General features: G+C 53.5%; 2 protein-coding genes across 8 annotated transcripts; both read right to left on the reverse strand.

The window, feature by feature from the left end:
• Positions 1-1,923: 1,923 nt before the first annotated feature.
• Positions 1,924-2,936, reverse strand: LOC139829564 (olfactory receptor 14J1-like; the record flags this gene model as incomplete). Its single annotated transcript, XM_071817728.1, has 1 exon — positions 1,924-2,936. A coding segment is annotated over one exon (771 nt), but the record flags the coding sequence as incomplete, so codon positions are not given.
• Positions 2,925-18,300, reverse strand: LOC136110659 (large neutral amino acids transporter small subunit 2-like). 7 transcript variants are annotated; one of them, XM_071817917.1, is made up of 12 exons: positions 17,086-17,238; positions 16,759-16,988; positions 16,133-16,337; positions 15,487-15,653; positions 14,823-14,948; positions 14,064-14,232; positions 13,859-13,982; positions 13,678-13,784; positions 12,986-13,082; positions 12,414-12,563; positions 11,384-11,564; positions 2,925-3,102 (listed from the first exon to the last, which is right to left on the reverse strand). In XM_071817917.1, exons 2-12 carry the CDS (start codon positions 16,895-16,897, stop codon positions 2,963-2,965), a joined length of 1,605 nt encoding a protein of 534 aa, XP_071674018.1. In that variant the 5' UTR covers positions 16,898-16,988; positions 17,086-17,238; the 3' UTR covers positions 2,925-2,962. The 7 variants fall into 7 exon arrangements, with proteins under 7 accessions (XP_071674018.1, XP_071674017.1, XP_065710304.1 ...); XM_071817916.1 differs by lacking the exons at positions 2,925-3,102; positions 17,086-17,238 and adding exons at positions 10,288-10,961; positions 18,265-18,271; XM_065854232.2 differs by lacking the exons at positions 2,925-3,102; positions 17,086-17,238 and adding exons at positions 10,288-10,961; positions 18,162-18,208.
• Positions 18,301-23,048: the final 4,748 nt, after the last annotated feature.

Below are 23,048 nucleotides of genomic sequence, written 5' to 3' on the forward strand. Positions count from 1 at the left end.
TCCTAGGGGGACAATGAGCAGAATAGGGAGGTTGGAGAGGTGAGGAGCAACGTTGTCCATCCTGTATCCACCTTCAAGGGACTGCCTTTCGTACCTGTCCACACCTCCTTAGGAGACACTGCATCAGTATCCATGGGAGAATTCTTCTGTCACTTCTTCCAAGTACTCATTCAAAATGTCCTCTTTACCTACCTCCCTCTCTAATTAGCTCCACAAGTCTTCAATACTTGAAGAAAATTATAGGAGAGTCATGGTTGTGAGGGCTTTTGGCATTTTACTGAGTCCCTGGCATATTTGAGGCTGAGTCCATGAACCTCAGGTACTGAGAAGACGCTGAATAAAACTCTCAAGGACCCAAAGGCAAAAGCAAAAACCAAAGTACCGCGAAGATTTAATGGGCCCCGCTGAGGGCTGTTACTGACAAAGCCTCCCCAGGGACTTGTTAGAGCAGATAATTGGAGGCTGTGATGATGGGTAGGCCAAGTCCCTGAGCAGGTGGCTCTGATGCTCAGAAATCCCTTGATTTGCTTTCTGAAGCAGAAAGGAGAAGACATGACCTCCAGGTGATGAGAAGGGGGATCCTGTTCCTGCTCCTCACACACAGCTCAGGGATGATCAACCTGCAATTCTCCCAGTTCTTGTTCCTGCCCTTCTTGAACATGGCCATGATGTCTGCCTTTTCCAAGGACCCCAGAACCTCCCTGAGTGCTCTGGTTCTTTTGAGAGCACAATCCAGAATGATGGGCAAGGGTGACGTAGCAGACAGGAACACTTCAATGAGCCTGTCCTAGGCCACTGAGATGGATCTCCCTGGGCCAGTGGGGTTTGTTCCTGGAGTCACACACAGAAATATCAGGGTTCCGTCAGGTGTCCACATCTGAGCTGGCCTCATGGATTCCTTATGCACCCAGGGATGTTTTAACTATGGAGTCTTCACTTTTTAGACACTGAGACAGGAGTCACAGTGTATCTCTGCCTTCTTGTTGCCACTCTCAAGGAATGGGAGACACCTCAGCCCTCTGGTGTGTCTGAGATATCCCTTTGGGGCATTGGTTCAAAGAAGATCCCAGTGCTGCATTCAGTTAAGTTTCCCGTGGGAAGTTACTCTTACCATGAAGTGACCTTGAGACACTCTCTGTCCTACAGGCCTTCATGGAACCTCCAATAATAGCTGATGGTGTTTGTACCCACTCAGGTTCATCTCATCCCATGGATATGATGTGCATGTTGACATCTCATCTGTACAATGCAAAGATGGATTTCTCACCTACTCATTGTGTCTATCAGTGGAGGGAAGGACAACCTCTGCGAGCTGAAGTGAGAGTCAAGGGCTCAAAATCAAAATTATGAGGGGCCAGTCCATGATGGTTGCCAGGGAGCAGCTTTCCCAGGGTGTCCAGCACATACAGCCACTGACCAGACCCTGCTCTGCTGGTCCTTCAGGTCTATCACAGGAGGCCTGCCTCTGAGAAGACACTGTGTTTTCCCCAACCCTGCACACCCACACTGTTTAGCTGTACACTGGTGTTTTCATTTGCAGGGCACTTTCATGGGAATGTTTGTGAGAGAAACTTTGGATGAAGACCTAAGCCTTCACGCACTGCCCTGAGGAGATCACCTTTCTGTATGGAAATGCTGTTATGAAGGCCAGCTCTGTCACAGAAGTGCCCATTGCTTGTCCCTGCCTGTGGTCACAGGTCCTGCTGCATGGCTGTGACCAAGCTGCCAGAGCACTCAGACCTTGCACCAACAGAAGGGATCAGAAAGAGAGTGTGGAAGTGGAATGAGAACAGCTCTGGAAGATCAAGTGTTGATGCTCCCTGAAAGTGCTGCCAGGCTGGGACTCTATTCCCTTCCACCCAAGCGCACAGAAACTGTCCCTATAGCTGCAAAATGGCCTTGGAGGAAGGATCTCAGCAAAAATAAGTTATTGTAGGGACATTTATTTTGTTCGAACACACAGAGAGCATGACTCCTTATTTACACAGCCACTCAGTCACAAAAGAAAAGCAGACAGTGAATTAGGAAGTGGATGACAACATAGCGAAAATTTTAAAAAACCCACAACCACCGCCACCAAAAAAACCCCAAGAATAAACAAGAAAGGCATGCCTCCAACGAGTTACATTATAGCTGTTATGGAGAAGAAGAAGGGCACTTTTTGCTTAAGAGAAATATCCAGTCATCAGTTTCCTCAGGGCATCCTTGATCTCCTGGTTCCTCATGCTGTAGATGAGGGGATTCACTGCTGGAGGCACCACCGAGTACAGAACAGACACTGCCATGTCCAGCCCTGGGGAGGAGACAGAGTGGGGCTTCGGGTGGGAAAGCACTGCTGTGCTGACCATGAGGGAGACCACAGCCAGGTGAGGGAGGCAGGTGGAAAAGGCTTTGTGCCGTCCCTGCTCACAGCTCAGCACGGCCCTGGATATCTGCACACGGGACAGCACAATGAACACAAAACACACGAATGCTGCTAAGACACTGATCATAATAAGCCCAAGTTCCCTGAGGCAGATGTCTGAGCAGGAGAACTTGAGGATCTGGGGGGCTTCACAGAAGAACTGGTCCATGGTATTACCATGATAAAGTGGCAGTGAAAATGTATTGGCCGTATGCAGCAGAGCATGGAGAAACCCGGTGGCCCAGGCAGCTGCTGCCATGTGGACACAAGCTCTGCTGCCCAGGAGGGTCCCGTAGTGCAGGGGTTTGCAGATGGAATTTGGTGTAGAACATAATCGTGAGGAAAGAATATTCTGCTGTGATGAAGAAGAGAAAGAAAAAGAGCTGAGCAGCACATCCTGGATAGGAAATGTCTTTGGTTTCCCAGAGGGAATTAGCCATGGCTTTAGGAACAATGATGGAGATGGATCAGAAGCTGAGGAGGGAGAGGTTGAGGAGGAAGAAGTACATGGAGATGTGGAGGTGCTGGTCCCAGGCTATGGTGGTGATGATGAGGCCGTTACCCAGGAGGGCACCCAGGTAGATGCCCAGGAAGAGCCAGAAGTGCAAGAGCTGCAGCTCCCGTGTGTCTGTGAATGCCAGGAGGAGGAACTGGGTGATGGAGCTGGTGTTGGACATCTGCGTCTGGGCATGGAGGCTCTGTTCAAAAAGCAAAATGATAATGTAAAATGACAGCAGACTCATCTGAGCAAATCCACTCAGTTTTTCATAGATATCAACCCCAATTGAAATGTATTTCCTTTCTCCAGTCTGTGATGACTGAGGGTGCTGTGGGGAGTAGGACCTCTGCCCATGTGTTGCCACCCAGGCAGCTTTGCTCTGCTGTACTGGGGACATGGGAGCTCCTTTATGACAGCTCCAGTGTTCACAGGGAACGTCAGATGTAATCCACCTTCAATAGAAAAGTTAAATATCTGCACTCACGACTCAAGAGTGCAGATTGCAGAGGAGAGGCTTAACATGTCTTTACATTTATTTATGGTTTTTTTTAATTTTCCCACATCACGCCTCATGAGTGTTTTTTTTTTTTTAAGCGTAGAAATTCTCATTTTTATGATCGAAATTGTGAAGAGTCTTGAAACAGGACAGACACAAGGCCTCAGTTCTCTGTGGCTTAGTACAGATTCAGGAGAGCCGCAGTGTTCATCTCTTTTTTGCCTGCATCCTGTACTTTTGGTTGTTTTACCTTGAAGTTGACTTCATACACAAATGACTCTCCGAAAAAACCCAGACAACTGGACTCATATGGGAGTAGGGGAGCACTGATTGAAAGGGCAGGTCTGCAAACTCTTCCCTGTCCCAGTCTAGAGGCGGAGATGTAATGGAGAGAGCAGGACATGACGCCTCCCAGAGAGCAGCAAAGGACTTTGAGAGAAGAGTGCAGACCCCAAGGAAAGGCTCAGCACCCCTGGGGTCCTACAGCAGAGCTGGGCCTTTCTGGGGGCAGCTCGTGAGCCCAGCAGGACAGGCAGAGCAGAGCCAGGGCTGCTGAAGATTGGATGTGCTAAAGGGACAGTCAGAGCATTGCCCAGCAGACATCTACAGAGAAGGACCAAAACAGAGCTCCTGAACACCCCCTGCTCTGCTGCCTGGAGCTGTCCCTGCCTGCAGCTGTGTCTCTGTCCCCAGGTCTCCTCCTGTCACTGTCACAGACCCCATCCCACCCGCTGTGTGCTCAGCTCTGCCCTGCAGACCCCTCCCAGCAGCCGGCACTGCCCAGGGGCAGCTCTGTGTGGGCAGAGTTTGATGGGAACATCAGACCAACTCCAACGGGGCTGTAAAAGTGATTCTGATGCTGTCTGTTTAGCTACAGTGTGTTGATCTCTGATACTCACAGGTTTATTCAAGTCTAAAAGAAACAAATTCAGAGTTTCACTACCACCTCCTGAACTGAGACATTAATTTCTATTTCCCATTGCCTACCCAGACAACCAAGAGTATAATATTTAAAGAACAGTATTCTTCCCTTTCAGGAAGTCTTGTCTTGCTGCGCTTTATGAAAAATCTCCTAGGAATGTCCTCTAGTGATCTGGAGCTGTGAGCAGCCCTGACCCATGCAGCATCATCTCAACAGCAGGACCCTGCCTTCCAGTTTTCTCCTTCCACCCACAGCTTCTCCCCACAGCACTGTGCGGATCTCCCTGGTCTGATCCTGTGTGCTGGTTTGACTGAAAATGGATTAATTTTCTTCATGCAGTTAGAAAACTTTCTTTTTCATAGCTAGCATGCTCGTTGTTTGGACCTTGTTTGAGAACAAGCAGATAACATGCCAGCACAGAATTAATGTTTTTAATGCCAAGGACACAATGAATGCTCTGCCCACAGGTGTGAGACAATGACGTGGAGGTTCACTGGCAACCAGACTGATCAATAAGAGTATTCCATTCCATTAGGGCCATACTAATTATTTAATAAGTCAGGGCATTCTGGTTGGCACTTCTGCTATTTCTTGATTTCTCTGCAGCGCAGCTGGCAGAGGTCTGTGGGGACATCTAGTCCAGCTTTGGCCGTTTTGCAGAGGCCTCTGAGCCTTTCTGCCTTTTTGCTCTTTTTTCACTGTTGGGGACTGGGTGCTGTTTTTGAGGGACTGGCTGCTCAGTGTGGATGGAGTTAGTGAGAAATTCCCTTGAGTATCTTTTATTTCTATTTTATATATATATTTATATTTACTAGTAGTGTATTAGTATTTTGTTATTTTATTGAACTTTATCTCAATCTAAGTTTCTCCCTTCCATTTTGATTCTCTCCCCTGTTTGGGGGGGTGGGAGAGGGGGTGAGTGAGCGGCTATCGTGGTTGTATTGCCAGCTCGGGTTAAAACATGACATCCTGGCAGGCAGCAGAGTCCCTGCCCCGGCACACAGCCCTTGCGAGTGCAGGGACCCTGCTCTGGAGGACAACCCTGGGCACCAGTCTGTGCCAAATGCCTTCACAGTATTTAAAAATTGCCTAACAAGAGCCCCCTCCTTACAGATCCCATAAGCTGTGGCTTTGCCAACTTTAGGAGATGCCTCCAGGAGCTACAGATGAATTGCCTTGCACCCATAAACTCACCATGTCAAGGACTGTGAAGATTTCTCCTCCCATGAGCTCTCAGTCTTCCTCCCAATCCTGACCACCTTTAAGCTCTCTCTCTGCCTTGCTCATCTTCCTGAGACACCCAGGCAGAGCCCTCAGCCCTGCTGTGCTTTGCAGATGAGCTGCCATGAGCTCCCTCTGTCCCAGGAGCCCAGCCCAACTCAGCAGCAGAGGATCAGACCAAGACATTTTAGTGACCCCTCTGGTGGATTTGGTCCTGAGTTCATGAACCTCAGATGGTGACAGCAAGTTGAAGAAATCTCTCAAGAAGTCAAAGTCAGATTCAAACTCAGAAGTTTCTTGTTGTGTTAATGGGTCACACTGAGGGACATCACTGACAAAGCTTATGTGTTTGTTAGGGGAGAAAACTAGAGGCACGGAGTACAGGCAGACAAAGGCAACATGCAGGTGGTTCTAATGCTGAGTAACTTGGATGTGTTAGTTAAGACAAAGGGCCAAGCCCTGAACCCAGCCCCTGTGAAGGCAGATCCTGCTCCTCACACGTTGGTCAGGGCTCTTCCTGGGGCAGTGGGATGTGGGACTGTGCAATGCCAAGAGCAGGACTACAGTACCATCTCTCCCAGGCTTATGGGCTGTGATGAGGAGGCCATGAAGTCCTGGTGCTATAATGGTGTCTCCTCATAGGCATCAGCTGCTCAGAGAACAGCCACAGCCCAGGATGCAAAGGCCTTGGCTGTGTTGAGGGCTTTCAGCCTCACCAGTGCCCCCAGCTTTCTCCACCCCAGGATGTGCTACAGTGTTGACATCCACCCTGCTTACCAACCTTGGTCTTACCTGAGCATCTTTCCAGCCTTACTGACATCTCTCCATCCTCACAGACTGTTCACTGAAAGACAAAGCTTTGGCTAATCCAGGGTCTTTCTGAGGGCCTATTGTACCACAGAACTGCACTTAGAATGACATTTGTTTCTCCTCATGTCCAATCTCAACCTTCCCAACTGCACCTTGTGGCATTTTTTTTCTCATACTGTTTCCCAATTTTGAGAAAATCTCCACTACCTCTGAAGCCACCTTTCAAGCACTCTCAGGCTATTCCTATACTGCCCTGAGCCTCTGTGCCACTGGGCAAAAGGGTCAAAGAAATCCAGGTCTTTCAGCTCCTCTACACAGGCCATCTGCTGAAGGCCCAAGACTCCCTGCCTCCTCTGGGCACTCTCTAGCTCGTCTCATCTCCATCAAAACTGGGAGCTGATATTTGGGACAAACCCACGTGTGTGGGTCCCTACCAGTGCTTTGTCAATTTGGACAATAACTCCTCTTGTCCAGGTGAACATGCTCAACCTAATGCAGCCCTGTATGCCGGTGGCCTTCTTCATGGTGACCATAAACCACTGGCTTGAACGGCCTTCCCTGTAGTACCAGGCCCTTCTCCTCAGAGTCACCCCTCAGCACTCAGAGTCACACAGACTCAGGTCCCAGCTGGCCCTGATGTGCAGGTTTATTATTCTTCTTGAGGCTGGACTGGTGAATTCTCCTTCTAAACTTCAAGGGGGTTCTGTTTCCCATATTCCTGAGTTTCTCAAGGCCCTTCTGGATTCAAGATCCATTGAGTCAGATGTTAGTGTCTATCTGCTCACCTTGACTGTGGTGTGGTCTCACAAGGTAACAGTGTGAGCAGTTGAAGGTCTCTGCAAACCTGGGCAGGAATTGCCATGAACACAATCTCAAAAATACCAACGTAGAAAGGATAAAGGAAGGTTGGGCTGTTCGAATGCAAGGCTATATTAGTGGGAAATGTATACATATATAGACACAGACAAAATATAGATCCCTTCAGGAGCTGGTCTTAGACTTTTTGCCTGTCTGGGAGTCAGGCCCAGGACCCCCTCATCTCCGCAGTTCCCCCATGCACACACACACATACAGATGCCTGTCTCCAGCACAGCAGCGCAGAACCATTGAGGCTGGAAGGCAGCCAGTTTCCACCTTCTCTGTGCTTCCTCTCCATGCATGTTATTTGTCAGCAGTTCCTTTCAAAGGAGTTCCTCCTTTGCCAGGGAGTTCCATGCCTTCCTCCTACCACTTTTTCTTGACCTTCTGCATGTGGGGCTGGACTTTTTGGAGGTTGAAGAGAAGATCCTTGACCACCAAACATCACTCTGCACCCCTCCTCTCTGCACGGCTGTATCCTACAGAATTCTTCTTCCAAGTAGGTGGCCAAGCAGGCCCAAGTCTTCTCTTCTGAAGTCCTGTTCTTAGCCTTGTTCCCCTCTCTCAGGATCCTACACTCCACTTTCTCACCCAACTGTTACCTCTCTGACCAGTTCTTCCTTGTTTGTAAGTGGGAACTCCCGCATGGCACCTCACGTCACTGGTTCTTCTCTTTTTTTCCACTCTGCTCCCGCCAGATGCCCTTTGTGGCCCTTCATTGGACTCTCTCCAGTTGTCCATATCTCTCTTGTACTGGGGAGCCCAGAAATGGACACAGTACTGTAGATGTGGTGTGTCTGTGGTGCGGACCCCTCACTAACACACATACACACACACACGCTGTGGATCCCCAGTAACTGTTCTCAGACACGCAGCCCATCCAGGAGCTCACCCTGGATCCTTGCTCTTCCCAAGTTCCTTTGTCCTGTGGACATCTTCCTCCAGTCTCTTTCAACCATGCGTGCACACAAACAAACATACACAGAGAAACAGGTCTCCTGGTCGTTCCTCAGACCCCACAACCTTTCTAGCAGCTGCAGGGACACCCCTGGTCCCTCTGTAGCCAGCTTGTCTCATGGTGTCCCCATCAGAGACCCTCACACAGCCCTTGCTTCCACGTCACTTCACTTGTGTGCCAGCCGGTCTGGCTTAATCTTCACCATTGATGGCACATCTATAATAATATCCCAGAGCCCCCTTAATCTTTAATGGTTTCAGTGCTAATAGTCCTTATTCTGCTTTCTTTCCATTTTTCAAACCTTTTTCATAAGCCACCCAGATTCTGTTACACATACACCCCTTATGTGCCCTCTTACTAGACAGAACACGAATGAAAACAAAAATTCTCCCACTACCTCTGCCTGCCAAGGAACTAACTGTAACCGCAACCTCGACTGTACTCCAGGCTGTTGTATCATTGGGGCACCAATTGGGGATGCACTCACCCCCCAGCCACACTTTTCTTACTGTATGCAATCTGAGTACAAGTCAACCACTTTCTTCCATAAAAATGACAGCCTGGATGAGCCCACTTTGAGCTCTCCCTGCTAAATAAGTGGGCTGTATGGCAATGGTTTTACTATTCAGAGGTCAGTGGATGAGCCCAGTTTAAGTTTCATATTAATAATTTAGCTTAAGTAAATGCATACTGAATGTAATGAATCACCTAGAAGTATAAAATTGTGTGATTTTTAATATACTCTTTGCTTCATGTTACTTAGTAAGCTGGATTTGCTGAAATTTTAAGCTGTAAAGTTCTACTCATGTTTACCGAAAGCAACTACAAACTACACTGAACACTTGCAAGATAAGGCCTATTTTACACTTTGCTGAGAAGAAAAGAATTTGGATTATAATTTTGGCTATGGACAATAAGGAATGCCTACAGCCAAACAAAACAAAGGCACATATGGGATCAGTGAAAAGGATCCAATGAGGAGCAAGAAGACCCCAAGTGAAACTTTGCTATTGGACTGAATCATGGTATGAATGGTCTGCAGAGATGTAAAAGTCTGTGGTTTTCTACATTCGGGTTGGAACCTCTGCGCAGGTACCAGCTTGAACCAGCCCTCCTGCTATTAGACTCCATTATTTTTTCTCTGAGAATTTTGTTTCCTGAAATCTGCTCTGCGTACAGTTATCAGCCTTCACCTGAAAGTTCGTCTCTGGAGCTCTAAATTATGGACTCCAGAGCAACCAAATATCAGGGGCGGAATGCCTGAAAGTTTGCTTTAGCGAACGGGTACGGGCGTTCCCTCAAAGTTTGCCTTTGGCGCTCTAAATACAGACTCCAGAACAACCGGTTATCAAGGAGAGAAGAATCCTGAAAGTTTGCACCATGACGGGTACGGGCAACTGGAGAGAAGGTCAGCAGCACTCAGCTTGGCATATTTCCCCGCGCAGTAAATAACAGAGTGAACCCACCAGTGAGCTCCTTTAAGTTGTGCTTTTCCTTGAGAAAGCTAAACATTGTTCTGCAGCAGCACAACCCTCAGTTACTCCCTTTCGACAAATATGCAAATATGTAACAAATTGGCTCTTTAGCTCTTTGGCTGTCACTTTTCTTGCCGGCACACTGGCTTCGTTCCAGCATCCAGGCTTGCACAACTCCATAATAAAATATCCCCTCTCTGTGTGCTGAATTTGGAACATTTGTATGCACACCAGGTGACAGAAGCCTTTTTGGGGGACAACACCCTGTGTCTGTTTACATAGGACCTAGAGAAATGAGTTTAAAAACAAAACATTAAAAACAAACTCATTTCTGTAGGACCACCAGAAAGGGGATTGTTTAAGTAGGACATACAGGAGTTGGTTTGTTTAGGTGTCGCCACCATGTTTGTTTATGTAGGACCCCCTGCAAACAGGCTTTTTTACATAGCACCCTCTAAAACATCTTTGATTTTGTAGGACCTACGGGAATTTATTTGATGTAGGATCCCCCCACCCAGGAACGGGTTTGTTCACATCTGACCCCCCACAATGTTTTTGTAGGACCTACAGAAACCCCCATGTTGACACAGCCCTGCCCCTCCCACTTTGTTTATGTCGGCCCCATGCTGACTCCACCCCACACCTTCACTGCAAGGACTTTTATTTACATAGGACTTAGAAAAATTGCTACACACAACCCTTCGTCCAATGTTTACATAGAGCCTACAGAAAACACAGAGGGGATGTGGGGGCCACACCATCTGACCCTGAGCGCAGGGTCCTCAGAAAGGGGACCCAGGCATGCAGGGGTGGAGGGGGAACAGCAGAGCCAGCACCCCCTGAGCTGGGCCCCACGGATCTGTGGGGAGATGGGGGGGGAGGGGTTAAGGGTTATGGGGAAGGGGGCGGGGCTATGGGGTGGGGTTATGGGGCAGAGGCAGGGCTATGGGGCAAGTTCTTACCTGGAGTGGGGCTTTCTGGGAGCCCTGCCCACCGCAGGTGACCCCACCCCCGCCCCACCAGCCACTTCCCTCCTCCATGGGGCCAGGGGTTGCTCTGCCATGGGGCAGCCCCATAGCAGGGCTGGAGGGGGATTAAGGCACCAGGGCAGCCATGGGGCTGCGCTATGGGGCAGGGGAAGGCACTGGAGAGAGGCAGCCCCACGGGGCCGCTCAACTGTGGGGCTGGGAGGTCAGCGGTTGCCTTGGGTTGCTGTGGGGTGCGGGGTCATCACTGTGGGTCGTGAGGTCATCGCCCTGGGGTGCAGGTTGTGGGTAGACGACCAGGAAGAGCCGCTGCCCAAAATGGGTCACAGCATCTGTGGGGAGATGGGCTGTGACCCATGGCTGTCCCACAGTGCCCCCAAACTGCCCCCTAAGTGTTCCCCTGCCCCATAGTGCTCCATATCACCCCATAGCTCCCCCTAACTGTTCCCAAACTGCCTCCCAACCCCTCCAAAGTACCCCTGAACTGCCCCAAACCACAGCCAACCCCCACTATGGCACCAATATCAGTGTCCCCACTACCCCCACATGCCCTCCTGCCCCGTGGCACCCCACATCACCCCAAACTGTCCCCCAAACCACCAAAACTGCCCCCAACCCCCTTCACAGTGCCCCTAGCTTCCCCCATCCTCCACTACGGCACCAGTACCAGTATCCCCACCACACCCTCTGTCCCTCAAGTGCCCCCCAAATGCCCCCTCCACCCCACATCACCCCACAGCTGCCTCACACGTACCGCAGGCCGATCGCAGAGCAGTGGGCCGGGGCCCCTTGCCCCTCGTTGCCAGTAGGTAGAGGGGGGCGGGGAGCAGCGACACTCCCAGCCCCAGCCCGCAGAGCAGTGGTTCCCGCAGCAGTGCCGCCCCCCCCAGCCACCCCCACAGCAGCAGGTACAGCACCGGCAGCACTGTGGGGACCTGGGAACAGGGAGAGAGACATTCCGGACAACCCCACGGGGAGGGGGACATCCCCCAGGCGAGGGGGAGAGGCAGGGAGGGGGGATATGGGGACATTCCTGCAGCAGCACTGCAGGGGAGGAAGTAGCAACATCCCAGCCCACAAAGCAGCAGTTCCCACAGCAGCAGCACTGCCCCTGCCAGCCATCCCCACAGCAGCAGGTGCAGCACCAGGAGTGCTATGGGGACATTGAGGACATCCCCACCGGGAGGGGGGACACACCATGGGGGAGATTTAGCTGAGGGGAGGGTCATTGGGACATGCTGAAGTGACATGGGAACAGCCTGGGAGGGATCAGGGACACCTGGGTACACAGACAAGGACACAGGGACAGGGATGGGGATATGGGGGCATTTGGGACATGGCGGGGACATGGGGGGATACTTTGCAGGGGAGATACGGAGGAGGGGGGACATTCTGGGAGGGGCTGAGGTGACCATGAGCACCCTAAGAAGAGCCAGGGTGACAAGGGGACACTCTGCGGTGACAGGGGTACACGCCAGGAGGACCCAAGGCAACAAATGGACACACTGAGGGGACCCAGGAGAACTTCATGTGACAAAGGGACACACTGGGGTGACATGGGGGCATCCCACAAGAACTCAAGGTGACAAAGGGACACCCCAGGGTGACATGGGGACACCCTGGGGGGAGGGGTCAGGGGGCCGTGGGGACACAGAAAGGGAAAAGGGAACACCCCATGGTAAGGGGGAGGGGCTGGGCAATCTCTGGGGTGACCCGGGGACCCTCTGGGAAGGCTCAGGGGGACACCAGGGCATGGCTGGGGGTGGCAGGGGGGTGTGTCTCACCCGGAAGGGTCGTGGCCTGTGGGGGTCCCGCCTCCGCAGCACCAGCAGCGCCGCCACTGCCACCCCGTACCAGAGATGGTTAACGAACCCCACGTAGCTAACGAGGGCTGTGACATCACCAGCCCCCAGCATCAGCAGCGTCGACAGGCACTGGGGGGGATGGAGGTGAGGGGCACATCATGGGGGCAGGGGTAGCCCTAGGCCCCACCCCTGCCCAGGCCCCACACACCAACAGTGACCAGGAGGGACCAGGACACATGGGGAAGGGCTGGAGGTGGGTGGGGCTGGATGGAGATGGGCGTGGACTATATGTGGTCCTACCCTGGCCCCACCCACCAACCCCAGGCCCCACCCACTCATGGTGACCAGGAGAGCCAAGTGACCAGGAGGCACACTGGGAGAGGATGTACTATGCGAGGGGGGGCTGAGCAATGCGCAGTCCTGGCCCCACCCCCTCCTGGTCACACCAAGGAGGTCAAGGTGACCAGGAAACCCACAGAGGGGGGCGGGGCTAGAGCAAGGTGGGTGCACTCCATGCCCGGCCCCTCCTACCGAAGGTCCCGCCCACTCACTGTGACAAGGAGGGCGGGGCCGGGCGTGCGTCGCTCCAGGTGGATCATGGCCAGCAGGGCCGGCAACTGCCCCTCGCGTGCCCCTGCATAGAACAACCTGCAGGCGGGGACAGTGACATCATGGTGGGTGGGGCTTCTGGGGGTGGGGCCTCAGTGGGAGCGGGGCCTGGTGAGGGGGCAGGGAAAAGGAAATGGGTTGATCCCCCGCCACCAGGGTGGGAGCAGGGAAAGAGAAGGAGGGGGTGGGCCTTTGGGAAAGGGGCGGGGCTTAACGGATGGGGTGCGGTTTCCATGGGGCGGGGCTCTGGGGGGCAGGGCCTGGTGGGTGGGCAAGGCAAAGAAAATGGCTGACTCCTCCCAAGGGGGGCTAAGGGAAAGAGGAAACGGCAGGGCTTTGGGGAGAGGGTGGAACTTCAAGAACGGGGAAAGCCTTCAGGAGGCGGGGCTTCATGGGGTGAGGCTTCGGGAAGGGGGTGGGGCTTTGGAAAGGGGCGTGGTCTGACCGTGCCACACCCAGTGGGCTTGGCGACCACAGAGGTGACGGCAGGAACCGGGCTCAGCCCCACCCGAGTCCCATTGATAAGTCTTGATACAGCCATCAGGACAACACATCACCCCTGGTGGGCGTGGCCATGTGACATCACACATGGGCGTGGCTGCTATGATGTCACTCAGTGGTCATGGCCACTCACCGAGAGCAGGTGAAGAGGGATCCGTTGACTCCCCCAAAGGTGGCCAGAGCCACACCCAGTGGCATCACCCATGCCAAGGCCCTGCCCAGCGCCTTCTCTCCAAATGTCTGCACGAAAAAAACAGGGTGTGGTCAGCGGTGGGTGTGGCCAAATAGGTGTGGTTAAGGGGGTTGGAACTCACCACAGCAACAGCCTGTGATTGGAGGAGCTCCTGAGGTGACATGGCAGTGAGATAGGCAACATTGGCCAGGACGTAGACAAGGGTGACAAGGGGGAGGGAGATAAAGATGGCACGGGGGAGGTTCCTGTGGGGGAGTGGCCAAAGCAAGCATGGTCAGGCCAAGCCCCCACACCCCAAACCCCCTAAAATCACCCTAAAATCTCACCGGGGGGGGTCGATGAGCTCATCGGTGAGGTAGTTGAGGAAGTTCCAGCCCCCGTATGCGAAGGAGCCCTGGAGAAAGGCCAAGGCCAAGGGCCCTGCCCCTGGCCACACCCCACCAGCCACGCCCTCCCCCGGGAAAGCCTGGGGCGGGGCCAGCCAGAAGTGCTTGCCTAAGGACAGGGTAATTAAGAAAGTAATTAGAGAGGCTGGGGGTAGCTAGGGGGAGAGAGGTCAGTTAGGGGAACTGGGGGCAATTAGATGGGGTGGGGGTAATTAGGGGTAATTAGAGGGCTTGAGGGTAATTAGAGGGGGTGGAAGGGTATTGAGGGTAATTACAGGGGTTGTGGGGGTAGTTAGGCATGGGGGTAATAGTGGGCAGAGGTAATTAGGAGTCCTGGGGGTAATTACAGGGTTCCTGGGGTAATTAGAGGGGGAACGCGGGTAACCAGTGGGGGTGGAGGTAGGGGGTCCCTGGAGTAATTAGGGAGGTTGGGGTAATTAGGGGGCTTAAGGGTCATTAGGGATGTAGGGGTAATTAGGGGACCCTGGGGTAATTGGAGGAGGTCTGGAGTCCTCCTGGGAGGGGGTGTGGCTTCAGAGGAGGCGGGGCCTGGTGAAGGGGAGGGGCCAGAGAAATGGCTTGATCTCTTCCAAGATGGGGGCAGGGAAGAGGGGTGGGGCCAGGGGCAGAGAAGGGGTTGTGGCTGTTCCAGCGCTTTGGGAAGGTGGAGGATTTTGGGGATGTCATAGGGGGTGACACCTTGTGCAATGCGGATGAGACCAGTGACAATGACAAGGCTGATGGCCCCCAGCTTGGCGGCAGCGCAGGCGTCCTGCAGGCGGGTGGCCCCCACCACACTGGCCCAGTTCAGCCCAGTCAGCAGCACTAGGGGGGCCCAGTATAGACCAGTATGAACCTTCCAGTACAGCCCCAAGCCCCCCCAGTATATTTCAGTATGGCCTTGAGCCCCACCAGCATATCTCAGGTCTCTCCCAGTACAGCCTAGTGCCTCCCAGTACATCCCAGTATAGAGCCATATAGACCAATATGGCCCAGTGCTCCCTCCCAGTAGAGCCCAGTGCTTCCCAGTTCATCCCAGTACACCCCATAGTTCTCCCAATATGGTCCTGAGCTCCTCCCCAGTCCCTCCCAGTACATCCCAGAGCACTCCCAGTATGGCTCCAGCCTCTCCTAGTACATCCCAGTACCACCCAGTGCTTCCTGGACCAGTCCTGAGCCCCCCTCAGAACATCCCAGGCTTCTCCCAGTCCATCCCAGCTCTTCCCAGTCTCATCCTCAGTCCTCACACTGCCTCTCAGTCCATCCCAGTGTCCCCCCAGTGCTTCACATTCCACTCCAGTGCCCTCTAAGGCCAACCCAGTGCCTCCCAGTCTGGTCCTTCCCAGTTTGAGGTGTGACTCACCCACACAGGCAGCTGCCAGCAGCCGCAGGGCGGGGTCCAGGGCGGGGTCTGGACTGTGACAGGGGGCGGGGCTGAACGGGTGCAGCAGGTAGGAGGCAAAGGTGAGGGCGATGACGGCCTGCGTGGTGGGGAAGATCACCAGCACCAGCAGCCACAGACGCAGGAACCTGAAGCATGGGGATTAGGGTGCTGCCCCACAGCCTGCCCCATAGATCCTTGCCCCATAGACCACCCTCAATTCACCCCAGTACCCTCCAGTTATGACGTTGGTGTAGGTGGCATTGCCACTGGGGGTCTGGGCAGTGGTCAGGGGCTGCGCCACAGCCTGCCCCATAGATCCCTGCCCCTTAGATGTCCCTCTGCCCCATAGACTTCCCCCAGCCCGCCCCATCACACCCCCCGTAGTCACCACTGGGAGCATTTGGAGAGGGTTGGGGAAGGTTTGGTGGGTGTCACCCCACCCCTGGCCCCACAGATCCCTGTGCCCCACAGATCACTCCATAACTCGCCACACAAGCTTCCCGAAGGCCTCCTTGCCATGGGAGTAGTTGCCATTGGGGGAATTTGGGAGAGTTTTGGTGGGTCACCTCCACCCCCTTACCCATAGATCACTCCCCTCACCCCATAGATTGCCACACAGACTCACCCCACGAGCCCCCCGAAGGCCTCCATGACGTAGGCGTAGTCCCCCCCAGGGCGGGGGACAGCCAGGCCCAGCTCGGCATAGCACAGGGCCCCTCCTGCTGTCACCACCCCTGCACCCCCCCAGACCAGTAAGGACAATCCAACGCTCCCAGTTTGCTCCAGGACCCCCCGGGGGGAGACGAAAATCCCCGAGCCAATGATGTTACCTGTCAGTAACATCATCACGATGTCATACACAGGGGAACCCCACCACCAGAGGGGAAATCCCCACCAAATGGGGAAAAAAAGGCCCAAACTGGGGAATCCCCCTACAAATATGGGGACTAACCTCCCCAAAAATGAGGGATTTGGGCAGGTGGGGGGATGAAGGGGTTTTGAGGTGATTTTGGGATGATTGGAGGGGGTTGAGGGAGTTTAGGGGTTTTTCGAGGGAGTTTGGGGTGACTGGCGGAGGTGAGGTGATTTGGGGTTGATTTTGTGGTGATTTCAGGGGGGTTGGGGGAGTTTAGGGGGGTTTAGAGGGAGTTTGGGGTGATTTGGGGGGTTTGAAGTTATTTGGGGTTGATTTTGCGGTGATTTGGGGGGATTCAGGGGAATTTTGGGGGTGATTTTGGGGCCCCCCCTCACCCACGATGACGCCACAGGCGCTGAGCAGCCCAATCTCCTTCTTCAAGGCAACACCACCTTCTTCATCTCCTCCCACTCCTCCTTTTTGGGGGTGCTCCCCTTTTACAGGGGGCACCCCCCTTTGCCGGGTACCTTCCATAATGGCGGCCAGTGAGGGTTGTTTTTTGGGGGACGAGTTGTTTATCTGCTCTCCTCTTCCAAACTGGTGGGGTCCTAGGGCTTCGGGAGGGCTGTAAGGAAAAAAAAGGGAGGGATGTTGGGAGGGGAGGGATGGTTTAGAAGTGGGGGGGGTGGTTTAAGGGCGAGGTGGGACCCCCCCCAAATTACCTGGTGGAGGAGCAGGATGTGTCACCCCCCCCCCCGTCTCCTTGGACGGTGACCTTCAGTCTCGGTGTCCCCGATAACAGGGGGGAGGGGGGGGGGCGGACTTTCCACCCCCCCGAGGTGGAGGAGGAGGGAGGAGGAGGAAGGAAAAGGTGGGGGGAGGGGGGCACTCGGGTGACTGGGAGCCCCCTGTCCTGCTGGCAACCCCCCAAAAAAGTGCCTCACCCCCCATAATCACCCACTGAGAGGCCTCGTGGCCCCCAAACCCCCCTCAAGCCCCCCCATTTCTCCTCAGACCTGCCCACTTCACCCCCTTTCCCCTCATCCAACCCATTTCCCCCTTTTCTCTATTTTTTCCCCTCAGACCTCCTTCATTTCTTCCCGTTTCCTCTCAATTCCCCCTCACACCCCTCCCTTTCTCTCCCATTTCCCCTCAACCCCCCCATTTTCCCCTTTTACTCCAAATTTCTCCTTCAACCCCTCATTCCCATTTTTCCTCATTCTTTCCCCAGACGCCCCCCATCTCCCCAAAATTGCCCCAGACCCCAGTATTTCCTCCCCAAACCCCATTTCCCTCGTTTTTCCCCTCAAATCCCTACATTTCCACCCAAATTTCCCCTCACTCTCCCATTTCCCTTGTATCCCCCCTCAACCCCTACTTATCCCTCAAATTCCTCTTGGAACCCCCCATTTCCCCCTCAGACGCCCCCATATCCCCCCTTTTCATTCATTTTTCCACTCAGACCCACCCACATCGCTCATATTCACTTTCAGACTCCCCTTTTCGCCCAAATTTCCCCTCAGACACCTCAAATCCCCACTTTTCCCTTATATTCTCTCAGTTCTCCATTTCCCCCTCGTATTCCTCTCATATTCTCCCTTCTTCATCTCAGACCCCCTCATTTCCCCCCTTTTTCCTCATACTCCTCCATTTTCCTCCCCTTCTCACATTTCACCTCAGACCCCCCAATGTCCCCTCTTTTCCCCAAAATGCCCCCTCACACACCCCCCATCTCCCCCAAATGCTGCCTCGTACCCCCCCATGTCCCCTCTGTTTCCCTAACTTCTCCTCCTCACACCTCGCATGACCCCTATATCGTCCTTTTCCCTCGTTCTTCCCCTCAGATCCCCCGTATCCCCCAATTCCCCCTCACGCCCCCCCATTTCCTCGCCCCCATTTACCATTGGCCGCTGTCTCTTCATCCCCTCCCCCGCTTCCCGCCTCGTTATTGGCTCCCGCCTCGTTATCCCCCCGCCCTCCGCCTGCCGCGGTGCGGCGGCGCTGGGTTTTCCCTTGGAAACGGGTAGTACGGGACTTATAGACACTTCTAAATGCCTACATTGGTCAAAATTGATAAAATGAATTAATTTAAGAGGCAAAGTAGGATAAAAAAGAGGAAAAACTTGTCTTTAAAGGGACCACCGCGGGCAGCGCCTTTGAGCGCTCCCCCCGCTCCCCCCATTCCCCCAGGCTGGCCGCCGCCTATCTATCTCCGCCCTACTATTGGCTCCCGCCTCTTTGTCCCCGCCCTTCTCCACTGTCACGGCCCCTGCGCGTTCGGTCGGTGCTGTCACTCATGGTGCTGTCATTCATGACGCCGCTTCGGGGCGGCAGCGGTTCAGGCCAGTTCGCGGCTTCTCCGCAGGACCGGGACCCCTGAAGGGAACGGGCTGGACCCAGAGGGGGTGGAGGGCGGGAGGAGGCCCAGGAGGCCCTGGGAAGGACTGGGACAGGAGGACGAGGCCTCGGGGGTCTCTGCTCTTCCCACCACTGCCACCGAGAGCGTTGGTGCTGCGGGGCCCAGGGCACAGAGACGCGGGGGAGTTGTAGGAGGGGGCGGGGCTGGGAAGGGGGACCCGGTGAGGGGCAGGCGGGTTTGGGTCAGTTCACACGGGCACAGGTCAGGCTCCCCTCAGCACACCCAGACAGCACAGACCACAAAACGAAATGTATTTCAATTTTAAGGGGCAGGGAGATTTTTCTACAAAAAATTAGATGGCTCTGAAGTCTCATAATTTTTTTCCTGTCCATTCCTTTTTTGATCAGAGGCAGCAAATGTTCAACAGCAGCTCCATCACCCAGTTCCTCCTCCTGGCATTCACAGACACACGGGAGCTGCAGCTCTTGCACTTCTGGCTCTTCCTGGGCATCTGCCTGGCTGCCCTCCTGGGCAACGGCCTCATCATCACCACCATAGCCTGGGACCAGCACCTCCACACCCCCATGTACTTCTTCCTCCTCAGCCTTTCCCTCATTGACTTGGGCTTCATCTCCACCATTGTGTGCAAGTCCATGGCCAGCTACCTCTGGGACACCAGGGCCATTTCCTATACCAGATGTGCTGCCTAGGCCTTTGTCTTTTTGGTGTCAGGAGATTTTTACCTTCTCACCATCATGTCCTATAACCACTACATTGCCATTTGCAAACCCCTGCACTACGGGACCCTCCTGGGCAGCAGAGCTTGTGTCCACATGGCAGCAGCTGCCTGGGCCAGTGGGTGTCTCCATGCTCTGCTGCACACGGCCAATACATTTTCACTGCCACTCTGCAGGGGCGATGCCCTGGACCAGTTCTTTTGTGAAATCCCCCAGATCCTCAAGCTCTCCTGCTCAGACGCCTGCCTCAGGGAAACTGGTCTTCTCATGGTCAATGCTTTTTTGGGCGAGGATGTTTTGATTTCATTGTGGTGTCCTATGTGCAGATCTTCAGGGCCGTGCTGAGGATCCCCTCTGAGCAGGGACAGCACAAAGCCTTTTCCACGTGCCTCCCTCACCTGGCTGTGGTCTCCTTGTTTATCAGTGCCGAATTTTTTGCCTGCCTGAAGCCCCCTTCCCTGTCTTCCCCATCCTTGGGCCTGGTGGTGTAATTTCTGTATTCACTGATACCCCCGCATTGAAGCCCCTCATCTACAGCATGAGGAACAAGGATCTCAAGGATGCTCTGAGGAAGCTGATGACTGGATGTTTTCAGCAGCCACAAGCCACCTGCTTCCATCTGCAAAGAGTTCCCAGTGTATGTCATGACTGGCCAAGTCTGACTTTCCTTCTTTACATTTTTTCCACTTCTGATATTGTTGTCTTCAAAGAAATGTCACTATTCATCCCATCCTGCTAAGCTATCTGCCCATATTGGGTGACCCAAAGACTTGTGTAAATGGGAAGCTGGTCATTGTAGTTAAGTGACATGAATGAACCTGCAGTGACTTTTATGTTGTTGTTTGTGATCCATCCTCTGCATAGCAGGGATGAATGGGAAATGAAAAGAGCTTTCTGGCTGCACCGCCTTTGGGAAGGCTGCTCTGTGTCTGGAACAGTAAGAGCTCTTAAGGACCTCAAGGGCCAGGGCTTTTGTGCTGGCCTACGGAGATAGGATGGCATGAGGGTCTGCAGACCTCTCAGGATCATGTGGAGAGAAGACCAAAGGACACAGGGTGCCTCCTTTTCCTTCTGCAATGCATGTTCACCCACCTATGGAGTGACCCCTCTCTGACCCCCAGGAGCTGCTTAGCCCTTCAGAGGGGTAGAGGCTGTGGGGTGACTGCCCAGAGCACCTGCAATGGGCACTGATGTGGGACCAGCCCAGAGTGGGCTTTGCTGGGGAGAGGGCACTGGGGGCAGAGAGAGGGCAGGGGAGGTGGCAGAGCCTTGAGGGAGCTGGGCTGGGCTGGACAGCACCTGCGAGATAAAAACATCAGTGCGCATCTTGTGCTGCGTGGCCATGAAGTGTGAAGATGCGCACCAGAGGCTGTGGTGCAGAGCCAGAGCTTGTGGAAGGGATCAAAGACATGCAGGTGCAGGAGAGAGGAGGCTGCGCTGTGCCCTTGGTGGCATGGACAGACCAGGAAGGTGGACCAGGGCCTTAGTCACCACCCAGCTGAAGCAAAGAAATAAACTTAACAGCAGAGTCAATTATACTGTTAAGCGGGCATACTTTATTGACAGTGCTCTAGCAGGGGGATCAGACTAGATGATCTTTTGAGGTCCCTTCCAATCCCTAACATTCTGTGATTCTGCTGCGGAGCTCTGGAGATCATCCTCCATAAGTGCTCCAATGACTGGATGCACATGCATTGCTTATATTCACACAATTATTACATATTAATTACAATCTGTACAAATTTTTAACAGGTATTTATACTAAGAAATAATTGATGAATTTAGTTATAATTGATTGGTTTCTTACTTACAATATATCTATTACTTATTAGTTAAACATAAGCTAAGCACTCTGCTTCTGAATAATGTATTACTTGATCTTCTGTCTCCCTCTTGTCATGCAGAAGGATCTAAAACTTGAAAAATATCCCCTCATTTTGCAGATGGTCAGAAAGCATCTATCATGTCAATCGGTTAATGACAGGTACATCTTTTATAACTTCATGACAGTATACATTAATTTAGCAGCTTCTTTCCATAGCCACTGGCCATCTCTCATGGGCCATTTCCAGCACTGGTCGCTCCTCCCAGATTTACGGGTGAGGTTCCCTGTGAGGCCATCTCCATCCTCCTGCCAGGCTCAGGGTCTGTCTCAGGGAATGGCCAGCCCTGCCCAGCCTCTCTCCCGGCCCAGACCCTGGCGGACCCTGGAGCAGGGCTGCCTGTGACCCCACAGGTGACACGGCCTCTCCAGGAGCTTGGAGAGGCTGCACAACAGGAAGGCCATGGGTGACAAAGCACCAAGGACTGCTGTGGGCATCACATCGGGAGACTGTTCCCCACCCCAAATGCACCCTGTCCTGTGCTGTGCCTGCACTGTGGGGCTGTGGGACCATCTGTGGGGCAGCAGGGCTGGGCTGTCACAGCACAAGGTGCAGACAGAGGCCATGAAGTAGCTGCCAGGGGTGACAGCAAAGACAGGTACAGACAAGGAGTTTATGTACATTGCGTTTGCTGTGCAGGGATGACTTTGGGAAAGGCAAAGCTCACCTGGAGTTGGTGGCTGCAAGAAAAGTCAAGATCAAAACCAAGAGCTTCAACGTCTGCGTCAGAGAGTAAGGCTGAACAAGGGAAATGCGGGGCTGCTGCTGAGGGGAATTTAATAACAGCAGAGTGTGATGCTGGTGCTGAGGGACTCAATGCCTTCTGTGCCTGGGTCTTCACTGAAACATCCTCCCAGGCCTCTGTGCTCAGTGAAGGGCTTCGAGGAAAACACATCTTTGGCAGGAACCTCAGGAAACCCCAGCAGGACAAACACCAGTGTCTGCCCCCGCAGGGGACTCACCCTGGCAGTGGCACAGGCCGGGGCTGCCTGGCTGGGAGCAGCCCTGTGGGAAAGGCCTGGGCGGGCAGGGAGCTGGACAGGAGGCAGCGTGTGCCCTGGTGCAAGGGAGGCCAGGAGCACCCTGGGCTGTGCCACCAGGAGATCAAGGGAGCAGATTCTCTGGACTACCCCACCCAGACTTCAGATCCCAATTCAGGAAAGATATTGGCAAGCTGGAGCGGGTTTAGCAAAGGGCTCTCAGGACAGCGAGGGACTGGAGCAGTTTCCCTGTGAGGAGAAGCTGAGGGAGCTGGGCTTGTCCAGCCCAGAGACAGGAAAGTTGACGGGGACCTCATCACAGCCTGTCAGTACCAATGAGCAGGTGATGGAGAATGCAGAGCCAGGCTCTTATCCATGGTGCATGGTAGAGGGACAACAGAAAATGGTTGGAAGGTGAAAGAGGAGAGTTTCAGCCATGACATAAGGAAAACTTTTTCCCCATGTGCTCAGCCAGGAATTCAGAGAGGGTTTGCCGTCTCTGTTCTTGGGGGTTTTCAAGCTCAGACTCAATCAAGCCTTGCTACTCAAGGTCTGTCAAGAACAATATCCAATACCTCTTGTTTTGTAGCTCGGCTCAATTAGCACATGATTCGGTGGCAGAAAGAATTAGGTTACTTAAACCCAAATGGCAAACAGTTTTACGGCAAAAGGATTTACATAAAATAGTTTCACAGCACATGTGGAGCTGTAAGCCTTATGTTATTA

Source organism: Patagioenas fasciata, chromosome 21, assembly GCF_037038585.1.
Source record: "Patagioenas fasciata isolate bPatFas1 chromosome 21, bPatFas1.hap1, whole genome shotgun sequence".
Taxonomy (NCBI): Eukaryota; Metazoa; Chordata; class Aves; order Columbiformes; family Columbidae; genus Patagioenas; species Patagioenas fasciata.